Here is a 26,883-nt window from a genome sequence, read left to right as displayed (position 1 = left end):
AAAGAAATAATCATTGATTACACAGACATGGTGGACAGAGTAGGTAGTTACAGGTACCTGCTGGTGGCTGTGGATGCATTTTCAGGTTGGCCAGAAGCCTGGCCGACAGCAAGTGAAAACAGTGGAACTGTGGTGAAGTGTCTGATTAATCATTATATACCACAGCATGGGTTTCCCGAGGTCATAAGGTCGGACAATGGTTCACATTTCAGGAACCACGATCTGCAGAGGGTTGAAGCCGCATTAGGTTTGAAACATAAGTTTGGCTCAGTTTACCACCCCCAATCCCAGGGGAAAGTGGAAAGGATGAATCAAACTCTAAAAACTAAATTGGCTAAAATCTGTGCACAGACCAAATTAGATTGGGTTAAGGCATTGCCTCTTGCATTAATGTCCATAAGATGCTCAGTAAATCAAACCTCTGGTTACACTCCATTTGAGTTGGAGCATGGCAGGCCTTTTCCTGGCCCCTCCTCTCGCCTGTTAATGTCGGATGAAGCTGATTCAGACCTCGATCCGAGGACATATTATAACATGCTCCGCAGTTTTGTTGCCCAGTATTCCTCACAGGTCGCTGAAAGAAACCAGCAAGAGCTGAAAGAGGCGGCTACACCTGGAATGGACTACGTCCTCCTGAAAGTCACAAAGAGAAAGTGGGCTGAGCCTCGCTGGACAGGCCCTTACCGCATAACAGAGCGGACCTCCCACGCTGTCAGGCTCGAAGGGAAAGGTGACACCTGGTTTCATTACACACAGTGCGCTGCTGCCACCGAACCAGGAAGAACCTTGAGAGAGGTGCAGAAGGACCTGTCAGAAGGAGCTGCAACAGCATCACCAACCACTTGAGGGAGCCAAAACTCAACCTACAAGCCGGCTGGTTACAAAAGGGGGTGTTCTTCATACTGAACTAAACATTTTTATTTTTCTATTTTTAACATCTTTTATGACTTTGCTTTTATATTGGCTTGAGTTTTTAAGATTTACATTTTACATTGCAATAGTTTTAACCGCTGAAAGCTCATTTAAAGTTGTGTCACTGATACTTTTTGTTGCTCTTTAACTCCTAGAACACGCCCTTGGCGAGGTGGGGGGAACTGGACCACCTTTCTGTGCCCCATCATCCTCTATTAGAAGACATCCAAGCTAAGTAAACATGTCTTGGCCCTTTCCCCCTGAAATGACAGGCAGGCAAAGATGTTGCGTCTTTGTTTGCTTCCTGGCCCTGGGTCTCATTCCCATTGGCATAATCCTGATCTGTGAAGGGCCCCCGAAACTTCTGACACCTTCAAGTTCAAAAGCTTCGCCCCCTTCTGACAGTCCCAATCTGACAAATGTAGCCCCTAGGGTCTTGCCCACCACTTCCTCTCCAGTTTTGCCCACGCCCGATCCATTTAGAAAGAAACGAGACACGGTTACCTCCTGTACCCCAAGTACGACTAGAATGATTACTCTCTGTGTCCCCAACAATAAAAGTTGGGTAGTCGAAATAGATTTCGCTAGCTTCCCAGTCACTCCCGTCACCAAAGACCAAGGGGGGGATCTTTTTAACCTTGCAGTACATCTCTCCTCCTCAGTGTGGTATATAACCCTGGGAGGTTGGCATCAGTGGAAGTGGTCCAGTTTAGTGTCAGAAACGGACCTCGATTGGTCCAAGCACTCTAGGGGTCAGGCTTTGCACTGGAGAAACCAAAATATGCTCAGAATAGCAAAAAAACCGGATCTTTCAGGCTTAATTTTTACCCTAAAGGATCTGGCCTTGACCTCCTCGCCAACGGATGATGAAAACTCTGATCGTGAGGGTGACGAACATTATCGTCTTTCTCTTGTTTAAATGCTTCTAGAATGGTTGTTTCTCTGTGGTGTTTTGTATTAGGCTTGTTATTAATTGTTTCCCTCACCCACTTCCTCTTGAAGGATATATCTGGTTGAACTGTGTCTGGTCGGGTTGTGAGGGTTAAGCGATGTTCTCAGGGTCTCCGGACTTAAGCCTGAGCGAATGTGTACTCCCACCACTGGATATAAATTGTTTTTTCCACACCCCTTCCTCACGTTTTACCATATTCACTTTTGAATGTCCTTAGCAGTTACCGTTCTGGGTTTATTTTACGGTTGATTTATTCTTTCACATTTTCACGTTTATATCTCTCATTATTATAGTATACTCTGTACTCTCCACATTTTTATCATTACTTATGCTTTTTGGTTGCTGGGTTACAGGAACTGTTAATTTTGTGTCACTACCCTGGTTGCACTGACTCGTTGTATCCTTGGGTGCAGGACAGCTGTTACTGCTTTCGTCTGGAACCGAGACTGCTTGCAGCCGACCCCTGGGCAGGGTGGTGCCTGGACTCTTTTCTCCTCATCTGCAATGACAGATAAAGACAAATGATAAGACCCGAGGAGTTTTTCGAGCCAGGCTTCGACACGTCTCTGTGTTCCTTTGAATGTTACTTATTTTTGTGTGTTGACCCATTTAAGATGGGTCAAAAGGGGGATTTGAAGAAAATATAATCTGATCAAACATTATTCAGCTTTAAATATTGTTCAGCTTTAAAGTTACTGTGCAACTGTGTAATAAAAATGTGCTCACGACTTTGGCCTTGAGAGCGATAAGAAGCGATCGCCTCATCCTGCAGGTGCAAGATATCTGCAAGCGAAGAGACTAGAACACCCAAGGCCGATTTCCTTTTATGGAGTTGTTTTTCTGCTAATGCAGCACTTTCCTCACAACCCCCTCCTGTAAGTTTTAGAGAATATATACCCATCCTCACAGCAAATCTTGGGAATCTCCTGATGTGAGCTGTGTTGAGAGGTTGTCTCTGTCTCAATAAAAGTTCACTGATTCCCCATCTGCCGCAGGTGTCCGGTTGTCTTCATTCTCCGCCAGCCTGGTTAAGTCAATTCCTCCTTAACATCTAAAAGAACCTATTTAATGAAGGAAGACGGGTTCACTTTGTGTTTAATATTATTCTATTGCTGTTGTTGTTTTTTTTGTATCCTTCACAACCTATCCAAGGATAAGTGGAAGATGGATGGATATGATGAAACTGGGATTTTGTTACACTTAATTATTTCCATTTTTTTTAACAGTCTTTTTTTAACAAAAAAAAAAAAAAAAAAAAAAAAGAGCCAATATGCAAGGACTAATCAATTAACCAGTATTAAACAACAGCTATTATAGCTAAGTTATCTAGAAAGTTAATTAATCTTTTATTCACAAGGACGACTAGGGGCGCTCAGAGGGGAATTTATTTTAGGCAAAGTGTTTTATTTCCTGTCTCCCTTCCCTCACCCCCAACCACTTGCAGCAGATGACTGCGCCTCCCCTGAGCCTGGCTTTGCCGTAGGTTTCTTCCTGTTAAAATGGAGTTTTTTATCCTGCTGTTGCCAAGTATTTGCTCATAGCTTTTCGTCCGATTGTTGGGTTTTTTTCTGTATTATTGTAGGGTCTTTAAGTGACAATATAAAGTGCCTCTGAAATAATTAAGTAACTTGTGAAATAAGTAAATACAGACGTGCTGCTAAAGTATGCCTGGACTGTACCTGGTGTAGCACATAATCTGGTTGCGGTGTGTGGAGTCTCTCTCCACATCACAGGGGACTGACAGGGTGTTTGACACCAGGGTCACACGGTTTCCAAACATGTCGTCTACTGGATTCAGCTGGAACTGCCGCTCCTGTGCAAAACCTGGAAGGGAAAAAAGGGGGCAACAAAATCTCAGAAGGTAATTGTTTTTGAGGCTTAGAGTCACATCTTTCAGCATCATCCCACCAGGCCAGCAGGCACAAGGACTCTCAGGACAGTTACAACTGCATTAACAAATCTTCTTCAGCTGCATCTTTTAGCTACAGAATAGCTTAAAATTGACTTATATCTAAGAATCCATCATAACTTGTTTTACAAAGTAAAATAATGCCCACACTACTTTTTAAATTTACTTCTAAACCTCATTACGGATCTCCTACCATCTCCTTGAATGGTGAGTCGTGTGGCTCCATTGACGCTTCCTATGCGTGGGGACACGGAGGTTATGCGCTGAGCATCTGCAAAATTGAATTAAAACCGCATGAGAAATCTTTTTTCCTCGAGTGTGAACAGCGAGCTAAAACAACTGAGTTTAGAATAGAAGTTGACTTAACTTACCGCAGCAACACCAAAGAGCGAAGAGGAGAGCTGCGGCCTTCCACTTGACCTCCATCCTGAAGAGCTCCCAGGTTACTTTGCTGCCTCACCTGCGCCCCTCTCTCGACCGATTGTGAATCACGTGACACAAAAGTACTATTTATAACAAAAATATAATTGAAATTTATTGACAGCCATAGAATAAATATATGTGGTAAAATGTACAATTATTAAAACAAATATTATTTTAAAAAATTGTATTTTCCATTTTCCAGTGTGACATTTAAGTGAACAAAACTCACCTGCTGTGAGAAAATTTTGTTTACCTGTTGATTGGGAAACTGTCAGTTCAGGGACGCGCACTACCTTTTTATAACGTGCTCAGGGTCCCGCCCCTCACCTGAAACTGGGAGGAGACTGGAAGAAGTTTTTGCTGCATTTATCAGATTTTCAAGATGTCTGCATTTAAAAACAAAAGCGAAAGTGAGTCAAAAACCGTGATAAATAATGGCTCCATGAACACGGGACGTAATTAGCGATGAACATGTGGAGGAAGAAGTGGAGCTATAAAAAGCTAAAGTATGCAAAGTTATACACGTTTTGCATTTGTTCAGTCCTTCAGTAAATATGGTCTTTGTGTAGCCTTTGACTTTTTCACACCGTTTCATGACCGTTGGATTAAATTTGCATTAAAGTGCAATCATTCTCCACTTGCACAATGTGCTCTTGAAGTGGTCTTCATGTTATTCTGTTATTGTCATGTTATTCCACGTTTCATTTATAAAACATATCGTACAGTAGTGCTTCGCATTTCAGTCTTTGAGTGTTTGCAAAACTGTCTGTGATCATAACAATGATAAATAAAACTCCTTATGATGCTTGCAACCTTATATTAATTGTAGATTTCCTATTCAACTAATTTGTGCCTTGAACCATAAAAAGAAAACAGATCTAAAACTGGCAAACAGTAAATAATAATAATAATAATAATAATAATAATAATAATAAAGAAAGAAAAAAAAAAACCAGTCTTGCCCCTGGTATGTGGCTCATTTTGCAAACAAGACTAAAACTATAACTAATAAAAACTAAACTGAAACGAAGGATTTTCAAAAAATAAAAACTCAACTAAACTACCAAACAAATGGTAAAAACTAATTAAAACTGATATAGAATTGAAAATCTGAAGTCAAAACTAAATAAAAATAAAAACTAATGAAAATTGCAAAACTATTAAAACCTTGGTCCATAGTTCAGCGGAGACAGTGTCCTTTGCCCTACCAGGCTAAGTAAAGTCTACCAGCCAACAAGGTGGCCTTGCATTGAGTGGGAAGAAGAGTCTAAACACAGTCGTTATCAGGGTGTTTTTGTTCGGCTCCAGCCTTCAGCCCACAGCTGGCGCCGAAGGGATAGCCGCATTATGATGTTGATTTTTCTTTTATGCGAACAACTCATGAGAATTTCAAAGCTGTTCTTTAACACTCCGACAACAATTCAGAAATGTGTCATGATTTCACAAATATCTGTCCGTTATTTGAAAGATTGAACATTTAAATTCAAATGTTGTCACGATCTGGTTATAGGGACTCAAACGCAGAGCGGTTAGATGTCTCCAAAATGCAGTTATTTACAGTTCCAGTGCACAATATATACTGTATACAGTGAAGGGAATCCAAAACTCCAGGGAATCACAGGGTAGCTCTCTCACACTCGCTCACGTCCTCTTGCCCACACTCACACACGTTCACACGGCAGGGAGGTCGCAGGTCCGGGGGGGAAGGTCTGAAGCAGAAGAGAAGGGAAGTCACAAACTAATCACAAATCACGAAGCACAAATCCACAGGAGCTGTGAGAACACTAACGTCAGTAGTACAATCATCCAGCGACGAGAGGCTCTGTGTTCCAGCCTCAAATAGTGCTCTCGGTGATGACAGGTGATTGTTGTCAGGTGTGTTGGCCAAGGGCGGGAGCCCACAGTTAGCTCCGCCCAGGCAGAGAGGGAGAGAACCGAAACAGCAAATGTAGCCTTGTGGGGCCGTCCGGGCAGGCACGGACACCATGACAAATGTAATGCTATGGAAAAATATATAAAATGATTCGTATAAACTTTTTAAAAATCACATAATAATTACTATTATTGCTATTTAGGGCGATCGTGGCTCAAGAGTTGGCAGTTCGCCTTGTAATCAGAAGGTTGCCGGTTCGAGCCCCGGCTCGGACACTTTGGGTCGTTGTGTCCTTGGGCAAGACACTTCCCCTACTGGTGACGGCCAGAGGGGAATTATAAAGCGCTATATGAATGCAATCCATTATTAGTTAACTGTATGTTTCTGTACATTTAAGTATTATTATTCATATTGCTGCATTCAATGACCTTGATTATAGGTAATTTCATTGTTTAATCACGTTAAAATGTTCCTAATTTAATGTTTAAAAGCAATTGAAAAAGGCAAAAGCCCATGTAAAAGTAGGGCAACAAACTGTATTGTCATTACTGAAAATAACCGTATTTTCATGAGAACGTTATTTTCCGGTATTTTTTTGGCGCCCCAGCTGCTGGAATATAACTGTTTTTTTAGGATTTTTTTTTACGGTGTAGTCTTTCAGCGGCCACGTGACTTTATGATTTACTTTGATGTGCAGGTGGGTAAAATAGTCAACGAACCCAAACGACAGACGGCAAACCAACTCAACGCTGGACAAGCCAGATGGTCTCCTTTTTTTTCACACAATTTAACTTCACTATCGCTTCCAGACATGCGTCCTGTAACCCACAAAGAGAGATGCCGTAACCCCCAATCGCCAGTATGTTCCCTCTAGTGTCCCTTCACAAGGTATCTACTCTGCACACACCAGCCATCCTGGGAACAATCGCAACATACCCTCCTTCAGTTTGTTTTGGTGGTTCATTTTAGTTCAGGATGTTAAGGATTATGTGTATGTCTGTACCACATGTGCTCTCCTTCTGCTGACCTACTCTCCACATCGACGCACCACTTCAGCTCCTGCCTGACTCGTTACTGGTAGAAGCCCTCCGCCCCTGTTCACACAGAAACCACCACAACACAGGTCAGCTGACACAGAGCAAACATCTGCAGCCACAGCTGCTCGAAAAGCTGAATGTTTTCTTTCAGGATGCTTCATGATCATATGGGATAATCAGAGAGTGTCACCATCTCATCATGAGAAAAAGAAAGACCTCCTCAGAGGTTCAAACGCAGTCCGGCAGCACCGATGATGACATACCTGTGATGACCTCGGGTACGCAGCAGAACCCAGTCCAGCCTCCATCACGCTGTCTCTGCGTCCTCCTGAGCAGCGTCCTGTTAGGCTGTGTGCCCCTCCCACCACCTTCGTGTAGTGTTGGCGGTCTTAATGTTGGCAGTCAAAGAAATCTAAATTTGGAAAAAATGATCAGGTAAAGACAGAGCTGCGGGTTTAAAAGCCGGCTGAGCGTTTCACCTGAATCTAGTCCCTCCACCGCAGCACCTGCTGCACATGCTTAGTGGTGAGTGTCTTGGTGTCGAGCCACTTTTACACGGTGACAGTTTGAGGTTGCTCATGATATTGAAGACTTTGACCGGGCAGCAGTGCTGGTGCATCTTCACACAAAGGGGGGTTGTGCCAGGAGCGCCCCCTCACCGAGCTCCTGTCCCCAGCACCACGGCAAGCAGGACACCTTCTGCTCAAAAAACGGAATCGTTAAAATTGAAACAAGTTGAAAAAACATCACAGAGTAACTTTATTCTACTTTTTCCTGTAAGATTTAAACGGGAATCACGATTACATGTGACTTTAAAAAGCTTAGGACAACGATGCAGAATGCCACACAATCCTGCAGAAAACTGTTTGTGAATATTGATATGTCAAAGACACAAGAAAACTCGCACTAGCAACACCAACATCTGAATACAATGAGACTGTGTCTGTGGAACTGTGTGAACTTTAACCATGAGTGGTATCCCCACATTATTGACCAGTTTAGTGCAGGCAGAATCCTAAACTCACAGAAATGTTTTGAAATTGTCAAACACTTTGTTCATGACGCGATGCGTGCACGTGGCTCCTCTCAAACAACTTAGTGACAATGGGGGAGAGTTTAATGACAATGACGTGAGAGACATGGCAGAAAATTTCAACACAGAGGTAAAGACAACAGCTGCATACGGCCCATGGAGTAATGGACTGCTTGAGGAACGCAATCAAGAACTCCCAGAAATAAAAATGTCAAGGCAAGTAACTGCTGCCAGTGGAACACTGCAATGGACTGGGCTCTTATGGCAAAGAACACATTTTTGGCTACAATACAACACTCCTTGCTGTGCCTTCTAGGCAGCAAGTGTCATGGTCTGGTTGGGCACCTGCAGGTCTCGGACAGCGGCTCCTCCTCCTTTAGGCGGAGTCCGGTTGCCCCTCCCTGGCTGACCACCTGTGAGCAATCGTGCCAGCGGTATATCAGACCTGCGCTCTCAACCACTCATCGCCTGAGTATCTGCTATTCCCATGTTAGTTCAGTGGAGCATCCTAAACCTTGTCTTAACGCCGTGTGATGACTGACCTGTCTTTTCTTGTCCTCAGCGATAGCGCCCGGAGTGGAGATCTTGTTCCCCTCGCTCCCGTCCTCCTGGACCTGGGCCGCCAGCTGCTTACACAACGTGGCCTGCCGGCCCACCGCTCACCTGCCTGCCTCCCCACGCCTCGACCGCTTCCGGGTTTTCCGCTCCACCTGTCCCCTCCATCTGAAACCAAGTAAGGCAATTCAATTCAACTGCGGAGGATTATTGGTTGTCTGCTGGATCCCTCTGATCGTGATCTCCTCTTGTTCCAGTGCCCCGGCCCCTACCTAGTCCTGTTTCTACCTCCCCGCTGTCCCCGCTGTTCAGCCGTCTCCTAGAGGTGTCTAGGTCGCCCTCATTATCACCGACGAATCCTACGCGCCACTAGTGTGGTGGCGTCGCTTTGTGTTTCACCTTTGTTTACCTGTGGGCGGAAATAAATCATTTGTTTTCTGTCACCTCGCTTCCGGGTTGGTTTCTGCGCCTGTGTCCATCCCTGTTCCCTTGTGCCGTTGAGCCGTGACAGCAAGTCACACTTGTGCTTTAGATGCATCAAGAAAGTTTTTACAGAAGCAAAAAGTTCGCAGAGAATATGGAGAGCACTGCGGACACAGACTCGTCACACAGATGTGAAGTATGCAGCTCAAGACGAGGTGTATTACAAGCAAGTGGCCTGCCCTGAGTAGAAGAGACCAGGAATTGTTATGGACCAGTAATAACACGGCCTGCACCTGAAAGAACACCTCTGAAATTAATTAGAGCAGAGACTATAAGCCAGGGCTTCTCATCCAACACTGGTGTCTGACCTTACCAGCTCAAACCTGTAGCTGCACAGGGTAGGATGACATCATATTAGACCCTATGGATAAAGAAAGAAACCAATGAGCTAAAATTCAAACCTCAGTGTGAAACTAGATAAATTACGTTATTCAAAGGAAGTGAAATACAGATGCAAATTAAACAAACTATATCACAGATTTATGAATGAACTGTTCATCACTGCCTTTGTTACCAGTTCAGGCTCTGGTGCTGGGTTGGGGTGTATTCTAGAGATGGCACGATACCACTTTTTTATGTCCGATACCGATTCCGATATCATAAATTTGGATATCTGCCGATACCGATATGAATCCGATATAGTGTTTTTTAATCAACAAAACTGGTTTTTTTTTAAAATATCTTGCTGCATTTTGTATAAGTTCATACTCAAGTTTAAAACAACAACTACACTAAAGCTATTCTGTTATACCTGTATGCAAAAAAAATATTTCATAGTTCAGCAATACTGATCAATCTAATAAACTTAGACCTACACCATCCTCCCTATTCTGGTATTTTAAAGAGTACTTAGCGTAAATATTAAGCAACCTAACTAATAGGGTTCCAACTCCCAGGAACAACAAAAATAAATAAATAAAAAATAGGGAACCACCCCTCACGCTCCACCTCATGATGCTTAATCGACGTAATCAACCTTAATTTGATGCAGTGTGAAAAAAAAAATGCACAGAAATCAATTATTTTTCAAGAAATATTAAATAGATTCAACATCTTTCTTCAACAAAATTGCAGACTGCACAGATGGTACCTTCCCAAAGGAAAAAGTACTATATTAGACTTAATAGTTACTATATACAGTAATTGACTTCTATTCATTTTACATCAAATTAAAACTTTGGGTGTCAGATAATTATTTATTAAAAGCTCGACATTTTAAATGAGAATAAGAAAGAAAAGTATGTCTTTGTGCCCTCTTTTCCCTGTTAATGCCCTATCGGCCCCCCTGGCTAAACTTTGCTAGATCCGCCCCTGCACAGTTACCAGCCGTCAGCTACAAAAGATCCTCGAGTAGAAAGTAATAATAAATACATTCTAACAACAGCTTATCAAGCGCTGCTGTTGTTCAGCCGCTGGTTTCCTCTTTCTGGTGCAAAGTGGGCCAAAAACAAACCAGAGAGACGGAGTCGTGACAGAAAAGCCGATCAGCTGATCATTAAGCAGTTTCATGATTGAAGTAGCAGCAAGAAGAGGCAGTCGCTTGTTAAGCTTTACGCAGGAATGCTTTACAAACATTCAGAGATGGACTTACACACTTGCTTTACTTCTCTCGGGGATAACTTTGTCGGAGATGAAATGCCGGGTTGCTAGCGAAGCTCCACATGCTATCCAGACCACCGACAGGTCCCGCATGCCACAGCCGCTCTATCACGTGATGCATACTGCTCCGACGTGCTAACGTTCTGAGGTGAGTTACGCGTGTTGCAAGTTTTATGAGGTGCTTTCGTGATATTTAATGGATCGGATTACATTTTTTATTTTTCTCCGATATCCGATCCAGTAATTTAGGTCAGTATCGGACCGATACCGATACGTAATATCGGATCGGTCCATCTCTAGTGTATTCACTCATCTTTAACATCACACTGAGTCAGCGTCATGGCCAGGCCTCAGGAGGCTGGTTCCACTCCTGCCCCTGTTCACAACGACAGCACCAAAACACGTGTCACCTGACACGGAGCAAAAGTCTGCAGCCACAGAGGCACAAGAACTGAGTGTTTTCTGCCAGGACTCTTTGTGATCTTAATGGAGAATCAGATCCCCCAAATTTCATCATGAGAAAACAAAGACCTCCTCAGAGGCTCAAACAGAGCCTACCGACGCTAATGACAACATACCTGTGATAAACAACTGTCTGACGTTGAACAGCTGCAGGTTTTCTTTGGTTCCACAGCAGCACCAGCTCGACAAACCTAAGTCCAATAATCAATTTAGGATTATTGGGCGATATATTCACGCATGCTTTTTGGTGGGTGGAGCAATGTAATCATGTAATCACGGACTGATTTAAGAAGTCTAAACACGGACAAATTAATTGCCCCCAAAAAATATAAAGTCGACAATTTGGATTTTCTTTGGCTTTAAACCAGATGAAAGAAGTAAACCCAAGGACGTAACCAAAGCGGTGTGCAACTTGTGCAGACGTATAGTGCAAGCAAAGGATTCAAACTGTCAGGGTCCTGGGTGTGAGCGACCCAGGGTCTCTGGGCAGTTCTGGACATGTGTATTTTTGGTGCTGCTACCTGGTTTGTGGGTTTGTGTGTGTGTGTGTGTGTGTGTGTGTGTGTGTGTGTGTGCTGAGCACTGGTCTACAGGAGTCTTCAGGCCTGCTGGGTGTGTCCTGCCAGGTGGCTGGCCACGCCTAAGGACCTCACAAACCTGCAGCTGATCTGGTTCATCCGGGGAGCTACATAGGAGTGTAGCTGAGAGCTCCTCAACGCGGGATCATTAAGTTACACTCCAAGTTAGTGTGTGTCTGCATATTGCCGGTCGTGTTTGCCCACGTGAGTTGGTGTTTGATGGCTGCCTTTGTTGTGTCCGTGAAGGAGGAGCGTGGAGCAGAAAAGGACACGCACGGGGTGTGCAGAAACACGGGAGTGGCGAGCACGAGCACGAGCACGGACGTTGGAGTGAGACACGACACGGGAGTCTAGGGAGCTACGGGAATTTATTGTGTACTTGTTATTTACTTCACTGTAAATAAACGCACTGCCTTCATTAAAGAGTCCAGCATTTGGGTCCAATACCAATATCCCAGTCACAACACACAATGCTAAAAACCAAATAAATGCAGTGAACGAGGCAGGACTGGGCCCACAGATAGGGTGCTTTGCACATGCAGTTAATTTAGCATCCCAAAAGGGAATTAAAGTGAGTAAGATGGACCGCCTCCTTGGGAGGATAAGAAAGGTGGTTTCCTACTTCCGCCGAAGTTCAACAGCTGCTCATGTGCTTAAGACCAAGCGAGATATGCTACAGCTACCTACTCATAAGCTCATACATGATGTCCCAACAAGGTGGAACTCCACTTATGTTATGTTGGAGCGTTATCTTGAGCAGCAGACAGCTATATACTAGGGCTGCTCAATTAATCGAATTTTAATCACGATTACGATCTGGGCTTTCAACGATCATTAAAAATGACTGAGCCGATTATTAGCCCCTCCCTCATACTTTACTCTCGCGCTGCTCCGTGTGGTAAATCAAGCGCATCGCTCTCCATTTCGAACACGCATCACAACAATTAAGAGGACCCGAGGGAAGCTCGGAAAGCTAAGCAGAAGTTATTTGGAGAGGAGAGTGACTGCCGTTGGTTGAAAAGAGAGGTAAAAAAAAACTTCAGTTGTGTGGAAACATTATGGGTTGGCGGAGTTAGACGTGGATGAAGTAGACAATGTGTAAACTTTGCTACGATGTAGTAGCTGCACCACAGAGCAACACTGCAAAGTTCACTAAACATAGATGTTTACATTTTTCATTTATTTCTTATATTGCAAACATTTGCACTGTTATCAGTATTTGCACACTATTTTATATTATAGTGTGTCATTATTCGATACATTGTTATTGTTAACCCTTTAAAGCCGGTCAGAGCAGCACACTCCGTTTTGTGTAACTATTTTTAACCCTTGGATGCACAACCTACCAATACCTACACTCTTCCACGAGTGGGGTCAAAAATGACCCCAAATAGAAACAATGCATTTTGCTATAAACTCGGTTGTTATTCTTCAAAATCTTTAAAACAAAGAGTTGTTATATTTTCATATTTGAGATATTCCTCATAAAACATGTTTGTGACATGAGGCCCTTTGCATTTTTATTAGTTTTTTCATAAATTTTAAGAAATTGCAGTTTTTGTATCACTTGTATCACTTTTGTATGCTTGCTCTGCATATACTGCAGAAGCTGGGTCTTCCTTCTGAAAGGCACAAGTTGTTCATCCACTGTAACACAATCACTGAGGATGAATTTCTGCCTGCAGTTGACCAGGAACAGGCCCCATATGTAGCAGAAAGCTGCCATGTGGTTTGTTTTCAGTCGGTAGGCTCTGGTCCTCTTGTCATCAAAGTGCAAGAAACGGCAAATATCTTTAAATCTTTGAATTGACATAGTGGCCTTGTACAATGGGTTATGCAGAGGACTCCCAAAAAACACACTGACTGGTACATCCCAGTTCTTCTCACTTCCTGCGAGAATGGTCAATCAAATGAAGGCCAGGAGCTTATGTTTGATTATATTTTTCCACTCTTTTCCCCTGTCTGTGGCTACTCTTTGTGCCTCCATGTTTGTGCATGTCAGCACCTCTTCTATTAAATTATCAGACATGAACATCTTCCATGCATCTATTGGGGAGACAGTACTAAACCCAGGTGCAAGCCCTGGCCAACTAATTCAGAATATTGTGGCTAGAGCAGTAAGAGGGGCTCATTCTGTTAGACTCAATATTCATTTCCTCTTCAGAGGACTCATCAGAGGACTCCTCTGTATCTGACTGGCCTTGTCCAGCGGGGGTGGGGTGGGGTGGGGTGGGGGGGACAGTAGTCTGGGTCCTCTATATCTGAGATGTCAGATTCTGAGTCAGTGCCTCCGATGGGCTCTTCATCCCATCCGTCCGGGATCATTTATAGGGCAAGGTCCACAGGGATCCTAGCTGTTCTCATAGCAGCCATGTTACTTTAAATATTTAAAAAAAAAATCAGAAAGGACAATGTTTGAAATGCACAGGAAACTATAAATAGGGCTGTACAAAAATGGTCCTCAGGTGCGCATTTGCTGTCAAAATAAAAGACGTGCACCAGATAAGAAGTTGGAACGCTCGTTTGCGTACATTAGACGTTCTGGAGGAGGACAGACATTTGTTCAGAACTCTAAAGATGTCGAAGAAGCAAGCTCCGTAAGCAATTACTTTGGCGTTCCTCCACCGCTAAAGTAGCGCGTATTCTATTAATTTCCGGGAATACTTTTATTTTGACAGCGAACCACTTATGTGCAGCCCTGACTATAAATCATGTATGTTACTGTGTAAAAATTAATTCTTGATCCATAAGATGTGTAAGTGGGACAGTCAGAGTTGCTAAGAATGAAAGTTTCATAGAAGATTCCATAGGAACTGCTTGGGGTCATTTTTGACCCCACTTGTGGAAGAGTGGAGTAGTGATACAATAACGGCATTTTTTTTAATTAATGAAAAAATTAATAAAAATGCAAATGGCCTCATGTTACAAACATATTTTATGAGGAATACCTGGAATATGAATATATTACAACTTTTTATTTTAAAGATTTTGAAGAAAAACAACCCATGGGGTCATTTTTGACCCCACGTGTGCATCTAAGGGTTAAATCCCTGTAGAACCTGAACCGCGTAAGCTAGCGCAATAATGTTTTGCATATGAAACCGGAGGAGTTGTACTTACATCTTATGCCATCAGCTTGTCCTCGGTCACGGTTTCCTTCCACATAAAGCTTTGCAAAAATTGCATAAAAAGCACTTGCAGGAACAAAAACATAATATTCCAGAAACACGCTTTGCTGATCCATCAGCTGTTCGTAACACTTCCCACTTTGAAAAAGACGTCAACGCGAACTATCGCATTTCCTGCCCGAAACCGGAAGTGACGTCATTTTCGCAGAAAATGTAGTTTTTTACTTGTAGGCCTTAAAAGCCTATACTGGTGTTTTTATAAGTCATGTTTGACTTTTCTGAATAGTTGCTGGGATGCTTAGAACTCGAATTCCACAGCTGGAAATAGTTTATTTTGATGCACATGTTGTTTTCTTTGCAAATTTGCATCATAGGATTGTTTTTTTGTTTTTCCTGCAGTATATAAAAATTGCTGTATCTCCAAAATAAAACTATGAAGACACTCAAAATAAATTTCCTGTTGTTGTAAACTATTTTTACAACTTTTTTGTATTTAAAGTTTTGAGGGATAAACCTCTTAAATTTCTCCAAGTAGAAATATATGTAAAAAAACTAAACAAAAACGATTTTCAATTTTTTTTGTAGTTTATTGCACTTGTTTGCTGTGCTGGGTGGCTGTGCTGGGTGGCTGTGGCTCAGGTGGCAGAGCAGGTCAGCCACTAATCAGAAGGTCGGTGGTTCGAGCCCAGGCTGCCTCCTGGCTGCATGCCAAATATCCTTGGGCAAGATACTAACCCCATGTTTGCCTACTGGTGGTGGTCAGAGGGCCCGGTGGCGCCAGTGTCCGGCAGCCTCGCCTCTGTCAGTGTGCCCCAGGGCAGCTGTGGCTCCAATGTAGCTTGCTATCGCCAGTGTGTGAATGACTGAATGTACTAGAAAAGCACTATACAAATGCAGGCCATTTTCCTTTTGTTTGCAATTAATGTAGTTACTATGGACTTAATGCATACATATTATTAAAATATGGGCTATAACAGTTATATTGATGTATAGCAACTTGAAATACTCCCACAAATGGCACTACAGCATGTAAAAAAATAATATAAGCTCTGGCGGACTTGGTTCTATGGTAGGTCTTAAAGGGTTAAATAAATATTGTCAAATAATCGTGATCTCAATTTCAGTGAAGATAATCGTGATTATCATTTTTGCCATAATCGAGCAGCCCTACTATATACTCTGCATTAACAGACAAAACCCTGAAGAAAAATGTCAGAGACATCGTCACCTTGTCTGATGATGATGTTAGAGTGGCAGAGAAGGTCCTCCAGCTGCTCAAACCACTCAAACCACAACTCTGTTGAGCAGTGAAGCTGCACCATCTGTGTCCATGATCCTGCTTCTGAAAACAAGGATCCTACAAGCCATGGTCCCAAGTGAGGAAGACAGCACCATCACAAGAGATGTCAAGACTGCCATTAGAGAGGACCTGAAGCGCAGATACACTTCACCACCAGCCCTACAGGAGGACCTTCACAGAGCTACTGCACTTGATCCAAGGTTCAAGTCCCTGTCTCACCTAGACATGGCCCTACGCCTGAGGACATACAGTGATCTCACTACTGAGACTGTGAGCAGTCTTGGAACTGCAGACTGTGAAGAGGCAAAGAAAATAAATATTTAGAAAGTATATATTTTTTATTTTTAATGATAATGTTTTTCTTCAAAGTTATTTCCACATTTGAATGTCAATGAAATATTTAAAAATAATTGTTTTAATCAATAAAGTAACTTTCCCTGTAGGGTCAAGCAGCACCAACAGGAGCAGACACATGTCCTCCTCAAAAGAAGCCGGCAATGGCAGAGCTTTTTGGTGACGCCTTTGTACAGAAGGACATGGGCAGCAAGGCTTTTGACACCATCAAAGAGGAGGTGGCATCCTATGAGGCAGCAAGTGGCATTCCAGTGGATGGTGATCCACTGACGTGGTGGAAAAGTAATGACTGTAAACACCCTCACCTTGCCATAATGGCAAGACGCTATCTGGCTGTGCCTGCCACTTCAGTGCCTAGCGAGAGGGTGTTCTCAACAGCAGGGGACATCGTTACAGCAAAGAGGTCTACACGCTCCCCAGAAAATGTAGACATCCTCATCTTTTTTTTAAAAAAATTTGAAGTTATAACCTCACATCTGCTTTGCTTTCTTTCTTCTTTTTTGATGATGTGGACATAAGCTAGTTTTTATTTCATTCTCCAAATGTTCAAAGTAAGAAGCAATGATACCTTAAATTGCATTTTAAGTTGTTTTTGATTGTATACACATTAAAGGAAATAATTATAATGCCCTATAATGCACCTTAATTTGTTTTTATATAATTGTGTGGAATGATTCTACAGTTGAATGTTTTTTATAGGGAAAAACATACTTAAATAAATAAACGGACAGTTAAATTTGTCTTGTCTTTTTTTGCTGATCTGAAAATTGATCTGATCCGTGAGTTTTTTGATCCGTTGCACCACTAGCTAGAACATACTTTAACAGCTAAAATTCAGTTGTGAACCTTCCTACCTTTGTGAATGTGACCTACAAGCATACTTTAACAGCTAAAAGTAAGTTGCAAATTGTCCTACCTTTGTTAATGAGAGGTAGAAACTTGAACGGGTAAAATGAAGTGGCAAACCATCCTGGCTTTATAAATAAGAGCTACAAACACACTCTGATGGGCAAAGTTAAGTGGTAAACCGTCATATCTACTTAAATTTGTCCTGGAAGTATTCTGTGACAGCAGAAATGTGCATAAACTACTTAAGGTAGGACATTTCGCCAAAGTAGGATGGTTTGTCAGAACACCGGTGTGACGGTAGAGCAGTATGGTCACATAAGTACAGACCTCCCGAAAGCCAACCAGATAAACTCAGCTAAAACACGAATTAAAGCTTGAGGCAAAACAACTTTGGAAGATGAGGGGAGGGACAACAAAAGCAAAGAATAAAAAATCCCCAGAAACCCAAGGTAAAGACATAAAACACCTGAACAACGAGGACAAGCTAGCACCCGAAGCTAATATGGCTACCTTTCAAAACGGGCTAGACTGTATTAGCAAACAAATTCAATCCCTCCAAAATAGGGCTGCTCAATTAATCGAATTTTAATCACGATTACGATCTGGGCTTTCAACGATCATTAAAAATGACTGAGCCGATTATTAGCCCCTCCCTCATTTATCCGCGACACCTTAAAGGCCGGTCCATGAAAATATTGTCGGGCATAAACCGGTCCGTGGCGCAAAAAAGGTTGGAGACCGCTGATTAAGAGGACCCGAGGGAAGCTCGGAAAGCTAAGCAGAAGTTATTTGGAGAGTGACTGCCGTTGGTTGAAAAGAGTTTAAAAAAAAAAACTTCAGTGGTGTTGCACACTATTTTATATTATTTTTTTAAAGTCATTGTTAACCCTTTAAAGCCGGTCAGAGCTGCATGCTCCGTTTTGCGTAACTATTGTTAAATCCCTGTAGAACCTGAACCGTGTAAGCTAGCGCAATAATTTGTTTTGCATATGAAACCGGAGGAGTTGTACTTACATCTTATGCCATCAGCTTGTCCTCGGTCACGGTTTCGTTCCACATATAGCTTTGCAAAAATTGCATAAAAAGCGCTTGCAGGAACAAAAACATAATATTCCAGAAACACGCTTTGCCGTTCCTATCAGCTGTTCGTAACACTTCCCACAGTGAAATGATGCACATGCTGTTTTCTTTGCAAATTTGCATCATAGGATTGTTTTTTGTTTTTCCTGCAGTATATAAAAATTGCTGTATCTCCAAAATAAAACTATGAAGACACTCAAAATAAATTTCCTGTGGTGGGAAACTATTTTTTGCAACTTTATTGTATTTAAAGTTTCGAGGGATAAACCTCTTAAATTTCTCCAAGTAGAAATATATGTAAACAAAACAAAAGCGCTTTTCAATTTTTTTTGTAGTTTACTGCACTTTTTTGCAATTTATGTAATTACTATGGACTTAATGCATACATATTATTAAAATATGGGCTATAACAGTTGTATTGATGTATAGCAACTTGAAATGCTCCCACAAATGGCACTACAGCATGTAAAAAAATAATATAAGCTCTGGTGGACTTGGTTCTATAGTAGGTCTTAAAGGGTTAAATAAATATCGTCAAATAATCGTGATCTCAATTTCAGTGAAAATAATCGTGATTATCATTTTTGCCATAATCGAGCAGCCCTACTCCAAAACAACCTGAAATCAGACTTCATAACATTCAAAGAAGAAATTACCGGTCAAATGAAACACGAACTGAATAAATTCAAAGAAGATATCGACCAGAAGTTTAAGAACATGACTACTAGGGCTGCCACAAAAAGATTATTTTGATAGTCAACTAGTCACTGATGATTTTTGCAATTAGTTGACTAATCAGATCATTCATCCGCTGGACGTAAAACGTACAGCTTATTGCACCAGCATGCATCTGCTCTTAAATAACTATCATTAGCTTACAGCTTGAAGTGTTTAAGGCATGTGCTAACTAAAAATAAAGACGAGATGATAATTTAAGATGGCGCCGGTGAGGTCGGCTGCCGTCACGACTGCTCCGACCACTTTTTCTTTGTCTTTGTTTTTTAAGTTAGTTTTCAGCGTTTCTGAATCGGCAAAATCATCACCATTGGGTACATTAGGTATGACAGTGACACTCTTGTTTCTATTGGTTTACAATGTACTCACAATTCGAAGTTTTTAACTCCGGATCCGAGCTGGCCGAGTGAGATCTCGAGGGAGAACAAAGGGAAGCGGCGGCTGCCTAGAGGGAAGCGAGCCGGCGTCAGGAACAGGCTGAGAGCTCGTGCACACCGCACACCTCTGCCTAGCATCCTGCTCGCCAACGTCCAGTCACTGGAGAACAAGCTTGACGACCTCAGGGCCAGGATAAAGTTCCAGAGAGACATTCGGGACTGCAATCTCCTCTGCTTCACCGAGACATGGCTGAACCCAGCGGTGCCGGACCACGCCATCCAGCCGGCCGAGTTCTTCTCGGTTCACCGCATGGACAGGACACGGGACTCGGGGAAGTCAAGGGGAGGCGGCGTGTGTTTAATGGTGAACAACAACTGGTGCAACAGTGCGAACGTTGTTCCTCTCACACGCTCCTGCACACCAAATCTGGAACTACTGTCCATCATGTGTCGTCCTTTTTATCTACCTCGGGAATTTACATCGGTCATTGTAAGTGCCGTTTATATTCCACCACAAGCGGACACGGTCACCGCCTTATGCGAGCTGCATGAGGCACTCACACAGCACCAGACACAACACCGGGACGCTGCGCTTATTGTGACGGGGGACTTTAATAGCGCCAACCTCAAACGCGCAGCGCCGAACTTTTATCAACACATCACCTGCCCCACCAGGGGTGAAAGGACACTGGACCACTGCTACACTACGGTCAAGGACGGCTACAAGGCACAATCCCGCCCCCCGTTTGGCAAATCTGATCACGCCGCCATCTTCCTCATGCCAAAATACAAACAAAGGCTGAAACAGGAAGTTCCGGTTCAGAGGAAGGTCGCGCGCTGGACGGATCAATCGGTGGCCGCGTTACAGGACGCACTCGATGACGCAGACTGGGGCATGTTCAGAAACAGCTCCGACTATGACGTCAACGTGTTTACGGAAGCGGTTGTGGGATTCATCGGGAAACTAGCGGATGATACCGTGGAGACAAAGACTATCACAACGTTTCCCAACCAGAAGCCGTGGGTGGATAAAACCATCCGCGACGCTCTGAGATCCCGCACCGCTGCCTACAACACGGGACTCATGACGGGGGACATGGACCCGTACAAAGCCGCGTCATATAACGTGTGGAGGGCGGTGAAAGAGGCGAAGCAGCGCTACGGGAGGAAACTAGAGTCACAACTCCAACAGAGTGACTCTAGGAGCCTGTGGCGGGGACTAAGGACAATAACGGACTATAAAGCACCAACAACCGGTATGACGAACGCGGCCGTGACTCTGGCAGACGAGCTGAACACTTTCTATGCTCGCTTCGAGGCTGCAGCTAAGGTCTCCAACAATGCTAGTGTTAGCGGCGCTAACGGCTGCAGACAGGAAGATACTGCCAGCACTGGAAACGTGCTCGTCATCTCCGAGCATGAAGTAAGGAGAGCCTTCAAGAGAGTGAACACCAGGAAAGCAGCAGGACCAGACGGCATCCCAGGTCGTATCCTAAGAGACTGCGCATACCAGCTAGCTCCTGTGTTCACTGAGATATTCAACATCTCTTTATCTCAGTCGGTGATCCCCACATGCTTCAAAGAGTCCATCATTGTTCCTGTCCCGAAGAAACCCCACCCTGCTTCTCTCAATGACTATCGCCCTGTAGCCCTCACCTCAGTAGTGATGAAGTGCTTTGAACGCCTGGTCAGAGACTTCATCATTTCTTCACTACCAGACACACTGGACCCACTACAGTTCGCTTACCGTCCAAATCGTTCCACAGACGATGCCATCTCTCATCTCCTCCACACATCACTCACTCACTTGGACACTAGAAGGGGGAATTATGTTAAAATGCTCTTCATAGACTACAGCTCTGCATTTAACACCATAATTCCCTCCACACTCACCACCAAGCTGGAGCATCTGGGACTCAGCTCATCTATGTGTCAGTGGATCTCCAACTTCCTAACTGGCAGACCACAGGCAGTAAGGATGGGCGGACATGTCTCAGCCTCCACCACTCTCAGCACTGGAGCCCCCCAGGGGTGTGTTCTGAGCCCCCTGCTGTACTCTTTGTACACATATGACTGTGTAGCCACTACCAGCTCCACCACCATCATCAAGTTTGCTGACGACACCGTCGTGGTGGGCCTGATCTCTGATAACAACGAGACGGCCTACCTGAAGGCGATTAGGAATCTGGAGAACTGGTGCCAGAGGAACAACCTCCTTCTAAACGTCAGTAAGACAAAGGAGCTGATAGTGGACTTCAGCACTAAGCAGGAGAGGAACTACCAGACCCCCGTCATCAACGAGTGCCCAGTGGAGAGAGTGGACAGCTTCAAATACCTCGGAGTTCACATCACGCAGGACCTGTCATGGTCCTGTCACATCAACACCGTGGTGAAAAAGGCCCGACAGCATCTCTACCACCTCAGACGCTTGAGAGACTTCCAACTGCCCTCCAAGGTGCTCAGGAACTTTTACTCGTGCACCATAGAGAGCATCCTGGCGGGAAACATCTTAACCTGGTTCGGGAACAGCACCATGCAGGACAGACGAGCTCTAGAGAGGGTTGTGCGGTCAGCTGAGCGCACCATCCGCTCCGAGCTCCCTGACCTGCACTCAATCTACAGCAGGCGGTGCTGGACTAAGGCCAGGAAGATGGTGAAGGACCTCAGCCATCCCAACAACAGACTGTTCTCTCTGTTGAGGTCAGGAAAGCGATTCCGCTCCCTGAAGACCAACACAGAGAGACTGAGGAGGAGCTTCTTCCCGCAGGCGATACGGTCTCTCAATCACACCACCACACAGTACTGACCCACACATACAGTTCTTACACACACACTGGACTTTCTGGACTTTGGTTTTGCACAACACTGGTCACTATATTCTTCATTTCCGGTTAATACTTGTACAGCTGCTGTTATTGTGTATATATTTATTTATATTTAGATTTCTTCATACATTCTTATATAGTTCTATATTGTGTATTGTGTATTTTGTTGTACAGTTATTTTATTTTCAACTTTAATTTATATTTTATTCCTTCCCAGTTAAATTTACCCTTCATTCTAATTTGTGTTGTACAGTTATTTCATTTTTAACCTTAATTTATATTCTATTCCTTCCTAGTTAAATTTACCCTTTTTAATTTTTCATATTTATTTCCTATCTTATTCATAGCCTTTTCCTTTTTTGTTTTCTTTAGGTCACGAGCAGTTGTCCAAGCATTTCACTACATATCGTACTGTGTATGACTGTGTACGTGACAAATAAAATTTGAATTTGAATTTGTTAAACTTTCAATGAAATTTGCAGATTGGTGGACTCGGTGGAGTTTAATAAATTCTGCCATCTGTTCTTTCTATGTAAAATATAACAGGATACTGGTGTAAATTCTCTACCATCTCACACTTCTTTTTAATCAGTTCTCTGTTTGACATTTATTCATCTGTGTAAAAACTCTAACTTTAATCTCAGCCAAACCAATTTACTGAGGAACAACTAACACACTGAAAAAAGCCAAACAATAACATTTTTAAATGATCTGAGTGACTTATATATCATGTTTAACCTGAGTAGCGAAAGACCTCTAGCTATCGAGCTGGTGGGTCTCCGAAAACGTCAGAGCACTTTTGCAACTGTGTGATGTCTTAAAAAAAACGAGCAGATATTTAAAGTTTACATAGCTATGAGTAGTTTTATGGACAAAACCCACCAGGTCATTCAGTGTTCCCTTAGTGCTAATGTATATAAGAGATGTTGGTGTACTATAACTGAAGTAATGTTGTTAAGTCCTTAAAGTCATATTCTTTTATTGTCGTGACTGTATTTGAAGCTATTTTTATTTTTGTATGATACCTGATTTATATGGAATATGGCTGAAGTAGAGCTGGGCGATATGAGATTTTTTCATATCACGATATGTTTTTTTCATTTCAGGCGATAACGATATCTATCACGATATAAGCCAAATAACTATATTTGTAAGATTTAAATGTGCCGTTGCTCACAAGTAAAATGTGAAATAATCAGCAGCTTGTTTTTATTTAAATATTTATTTCCCATAATAAGTTCAACAGGGTAGATGTACTTAAGGAACATGAGACTTTTTCAGATAAATAAAGGCAAATATTGCAAACTACACAAAAGGCAGCCGCTAAAGCGTTTAAGTTTCAAAATAGAACAAACGAAACAGACTAAATTGTCAATTCCACTTAGAAACAAAATATTAATTCTAAAAATAAATCTTAGTTTGTTTTACAGAAGAACAGACAAAACTGACTAACTTTTGTCAATATCAAATAAACTGAGAACTAAAAGGAAATTCTCAATCTCTCCTTGTTGTATAGCTGAGCTTTTCAAACAGTTTTAACAGTTACTTTAGTCTGACAAAAGCCGAATGACGAATTAGCGCTTCCAGTCAGAGACTGAGGCTACGTCCACACGTACACGGGTATTTTTGAAAACAGAGATTTTCCGTTTTCGTTTTAAAAAATAATCCCGTCCACACATAAAGGCAGAAATGAAGGAAAACGCTGCTATGAACATGCCAAAGCAGCAGGTGGCGCTAGATTCCTAACCGTGCAGAAATGTTGGCCAATCAGAAGTCTAGAAGCCTCGGTGGGAAAAAGTAAACAAAGCTGGGGCATAGAAGCAGGACCGAGTCGTATGTGTGGACGGACAGTAACTGTGTGTATATGTAAGCATTTAAACACTGCAGAGAGTAGAATTAACAGTAACAGTATTGTAGAAATTCATTTCACCGAAACAATAACGTGGCGCACAGTGTGACGCATGCACCAGTTTATTGTATTTCCAGACTTGCTTTCGGCACAATTTACAGTGCACGCTACTCTGTTTTTTGTCAGACTTGAAATAGCCGAAATACCTTCAAACTACGGAACTTCTATGGCTCTTCCGTTCGACAATCTCTCCGGCATTGGAACCATCATCTGTTTTCTCTTCGGTCACGCTCGGTTGATTTTTCTAGTCGGCACACTCATTTCCTCCATTACGCACTGGCTCCATTACCCGCTGGCCGCTTCCCAAACAAACACACGTGCGGCTTGGCACTTGTGCTGTACGTAACAAGTCACGCGACGTGACGCTGCGGCTGTGATTGGTTCGGCTCTGCGCTACTTAATTTGGATTGGCTGACCTTTTTTTTTTTTTCTTTTTTAAGAGGACAAGAGCGGCGAGGTCTATCGCGATACATATCGTTATCGTTCTATCACCCAGCTCTAGGCTGAAGTAAACTAAAGTATAAAATACATTTGTTTAATAGTAATTTAACATTTTATAATTCACATATTAAACTATGAATTAAATGGTTTAAAAGCATGTAGAATAGCATATGTAGGCAAGTATATTTCTCCCTTTTTTTTTATTTATCAAGAAGCTGAGACAAAAAGGAAAAACAAAGAAACAGGGCAGGGTTCGGTGGTTGAATCATCTGTCCCCACCAATGCCAAAACCAAATCTACACCCTTGAACACAGAAATAAGTGGAAAATCTGGAGGGACAAAAAACATTGACAACTGAAAACAGAATAGCGGGAGTACCCAGTAGGAGAAGAGCTTCTAACTCACTGTTGCTGAAGCAGGACATGCATTTTTTGTTGATAACACTAAAACTAAAATGTCAGTTTAAAAACAGAAGGATAAACATTAACAACAACTCAGACTCTAATTTGAAGTCAACATTTAGCGAGCGAAAGACCTTTGGTCTTCATTAACAGCAGTGAGATACAGGCCAACTCAGGTTTGGGAGCTGTTCAGAGTATTAAGGCCTAATAATCTTATTTAGCAGCAAAATGTGAGATCAAATTCAGCTAGAGGCCTCTGGGCTTTCACCGCTGCTTTCCGTCATTAACAGTTAAGGACTGTAATATTACAATGACATTACTTTGTTACGTGCATAAACCTATCCATGTTACCAGCGGTTTAATTAGGAGAAAATCTAAACAAGCACCATGTGTCGAAAGAACAACGGACAATAAAGTTAAGAGGTGAAATTTGTGTCTTCAAACTGGTTAAATCTGGTTTCTGCTCACAGACTGACGAAAAAGAAAAAAGTTAGCTTACCTAACAGGTGAAAAATATCAGCGAGAGCGGTTATGCTAACACTACCAGAACCCCCACAGACAATAAGAAATTTATAAATAACAAGGTTCCTACTTCTTTCCCTTTCTCGCCGGGTTTAGTGGACGCAGTCCCGCGTGCTTCTCCAGCGCCCTTCTCTGTCCGGTCGGGAGCTTTGATGCACAGGCGTGTCCGCTAACAGCTCTGCCAGTAAGAAAAGTTGCTGTCAGGTATGTGTCAGGTGAAAATGTTCCACCCTAGCTGCTGTTTGTTCCTCTTCAAATGCAAAGCCTTTGAGAAAAACAGCGAAACGGAGTGGCTGGAAACGTCTGTTAGTTCGGAGCAATAAGATGCATGCTCCAATCACGCATTAAATCAGCCAATCGCCGAGCTCCAAAACTCGTGATTGGCTGATCGTTTGTTTTTTGTTTATTTTTTCCCCCCTCTAGCTTTATTTCAACTGGAACAATAAAAGCAAATATTATACATGGAGGAGACGTTGTACAATTGTAGTGCAAAATTATAATAAAGTGGAAGAGTATGTATAACTAAACAAATAAGAGACAATGATTAAAAGGGAGAAAAATAGAAAATTACGTTTTTGTTGTTTTTTTTTTTTTTAAAAAAACAAAGCAAGACACACAGTAACATTTTAATAATCAAATAATAGTGATTTTTTTAAGCTTTCTTCTTGTGATAAGACAAGATAAAATAAGATAAGATAACCTTTATTAGTCCCACGTGTGGGAAATTTGTTTTATTACAGCAGTGGACAGTGCAAAGTTGCATAGAGAAATTAGAGAAATTGGAACTGGAATAATATATCTATGAGATACTGTACACAATAGAATAGAATAAAATACTATATACATTGTATATAGTATTTTATTTTATTGTAGCTCTAGTAATAAATAATAATGTAAGGATTCTGGATCAGCACCGTGATGCCCATAGTATATACAGTATTCTGAAGAAGGTCTAAAATCTCACTGTGTGTGCGTGCATGTGTGTGTTTTATTTAGATGGATTTAAAAAAAAAATATTACTCATGATTAGGGATGGGTATCGTTTAGGTTTTATCCGATACCGGTGCCAAATCGGTACTTTTGAAACGGTGCCGGTGCTCAAACGGTGCTCAAACCGGTGCTTAAAGAATGGAGAACACAAAATTG

The 26,883-nt window shown here is 42.4% G+C and overlaps 1 protein-coding gene and 1 long non-coding RNA gene across 6 annotated transcripts in view; both read right to left on the bottom strand.

Annotated features, from left to right (window-relative positions):
• LOC106675821 (fibrocystin-L-like) overlaps positions 1–5,090 on the bottom strand; it is a 33,509-nt gene extending 28,419 nt beyond the window's left edge. Inside the window, exons 1-4 of one of the 3 annotated variants that reach the window (XM_023154073.3) lie at positions 4,426–5,090; positions 4,145–4,279; positions 3,967–4,044; positions 3,544–3,688 (exon numbers count right to left, since the gene is read on the bottom strand). In XM_023154073.3, the coding sequence (XP_023009841.1) occupies positions 3,544–3,688; positions 3,967–4,044; positions 4,145–4,199 (278 nt within the window). In that variant the 5' untranslated portion in view covers positions 4,200–4,279; positions 4,426–5,090. Of the gene's footprint in view, positions 1–3,543; positions 3,689–3,966; positions 4,045–4,144 lie in introns of all 3 variants that reach the window. The other 2 variants (XM_076884506.1, XM_076884505.1) reach the window with 2 other exon arrangements.
• Positions 5,091–5,150: 60 nt separating this feature from the next.
• LOC143419119 (uncharacterized) lies at positions 5,151–26,041 on the bottom strand. Of its 3 annotated transcripts, none has more exons than XR_013099096.1 (8): positions 25,808–26,041; positions 8,967–9,103; positions 8,682–8,862; positions 7,586–7,805; positions 7,370–7,518; positions 7,097–7,163; positions 5,986–6,196; positions 5,151–5,905 (listed from the first exon to the last, which is right to left on the bottom strand). It is a non-coding gene; the product is annotated as an uncharacterized LOC143419119 (long non-coding RNA). The 3 variants fall into 3 exon arrangements; XR_013099098.1 differs by having other exon boundaries at positions 7,101–7,163; XR_013099097.1 differs by lacking the exon at positions 8,967–9,103.
• Positions 26,042–26,883: the final 842 nt, after the last annotated feature.

This window comes from Maylandia zebra, linkage group LG6 (genome assembly GCF_041146795.1).
Source record: "Maylandia zebra isolate NMK-2024a linkage group LG6, Mzebra_GT3a, whole genome shotgun sequence".
In the NCBI taxonomy this organism is placed as follows: Eukaryota; Metazoa; Chordata; class Actinopteri; order Cichliformes; family Cichlidae; genus Maylandia; species Maylandia zebra.
Note: the sequence above shows the minus strand (reverse complement) of the source record. Positions and strands in the feature narration are given on the sequence as shown.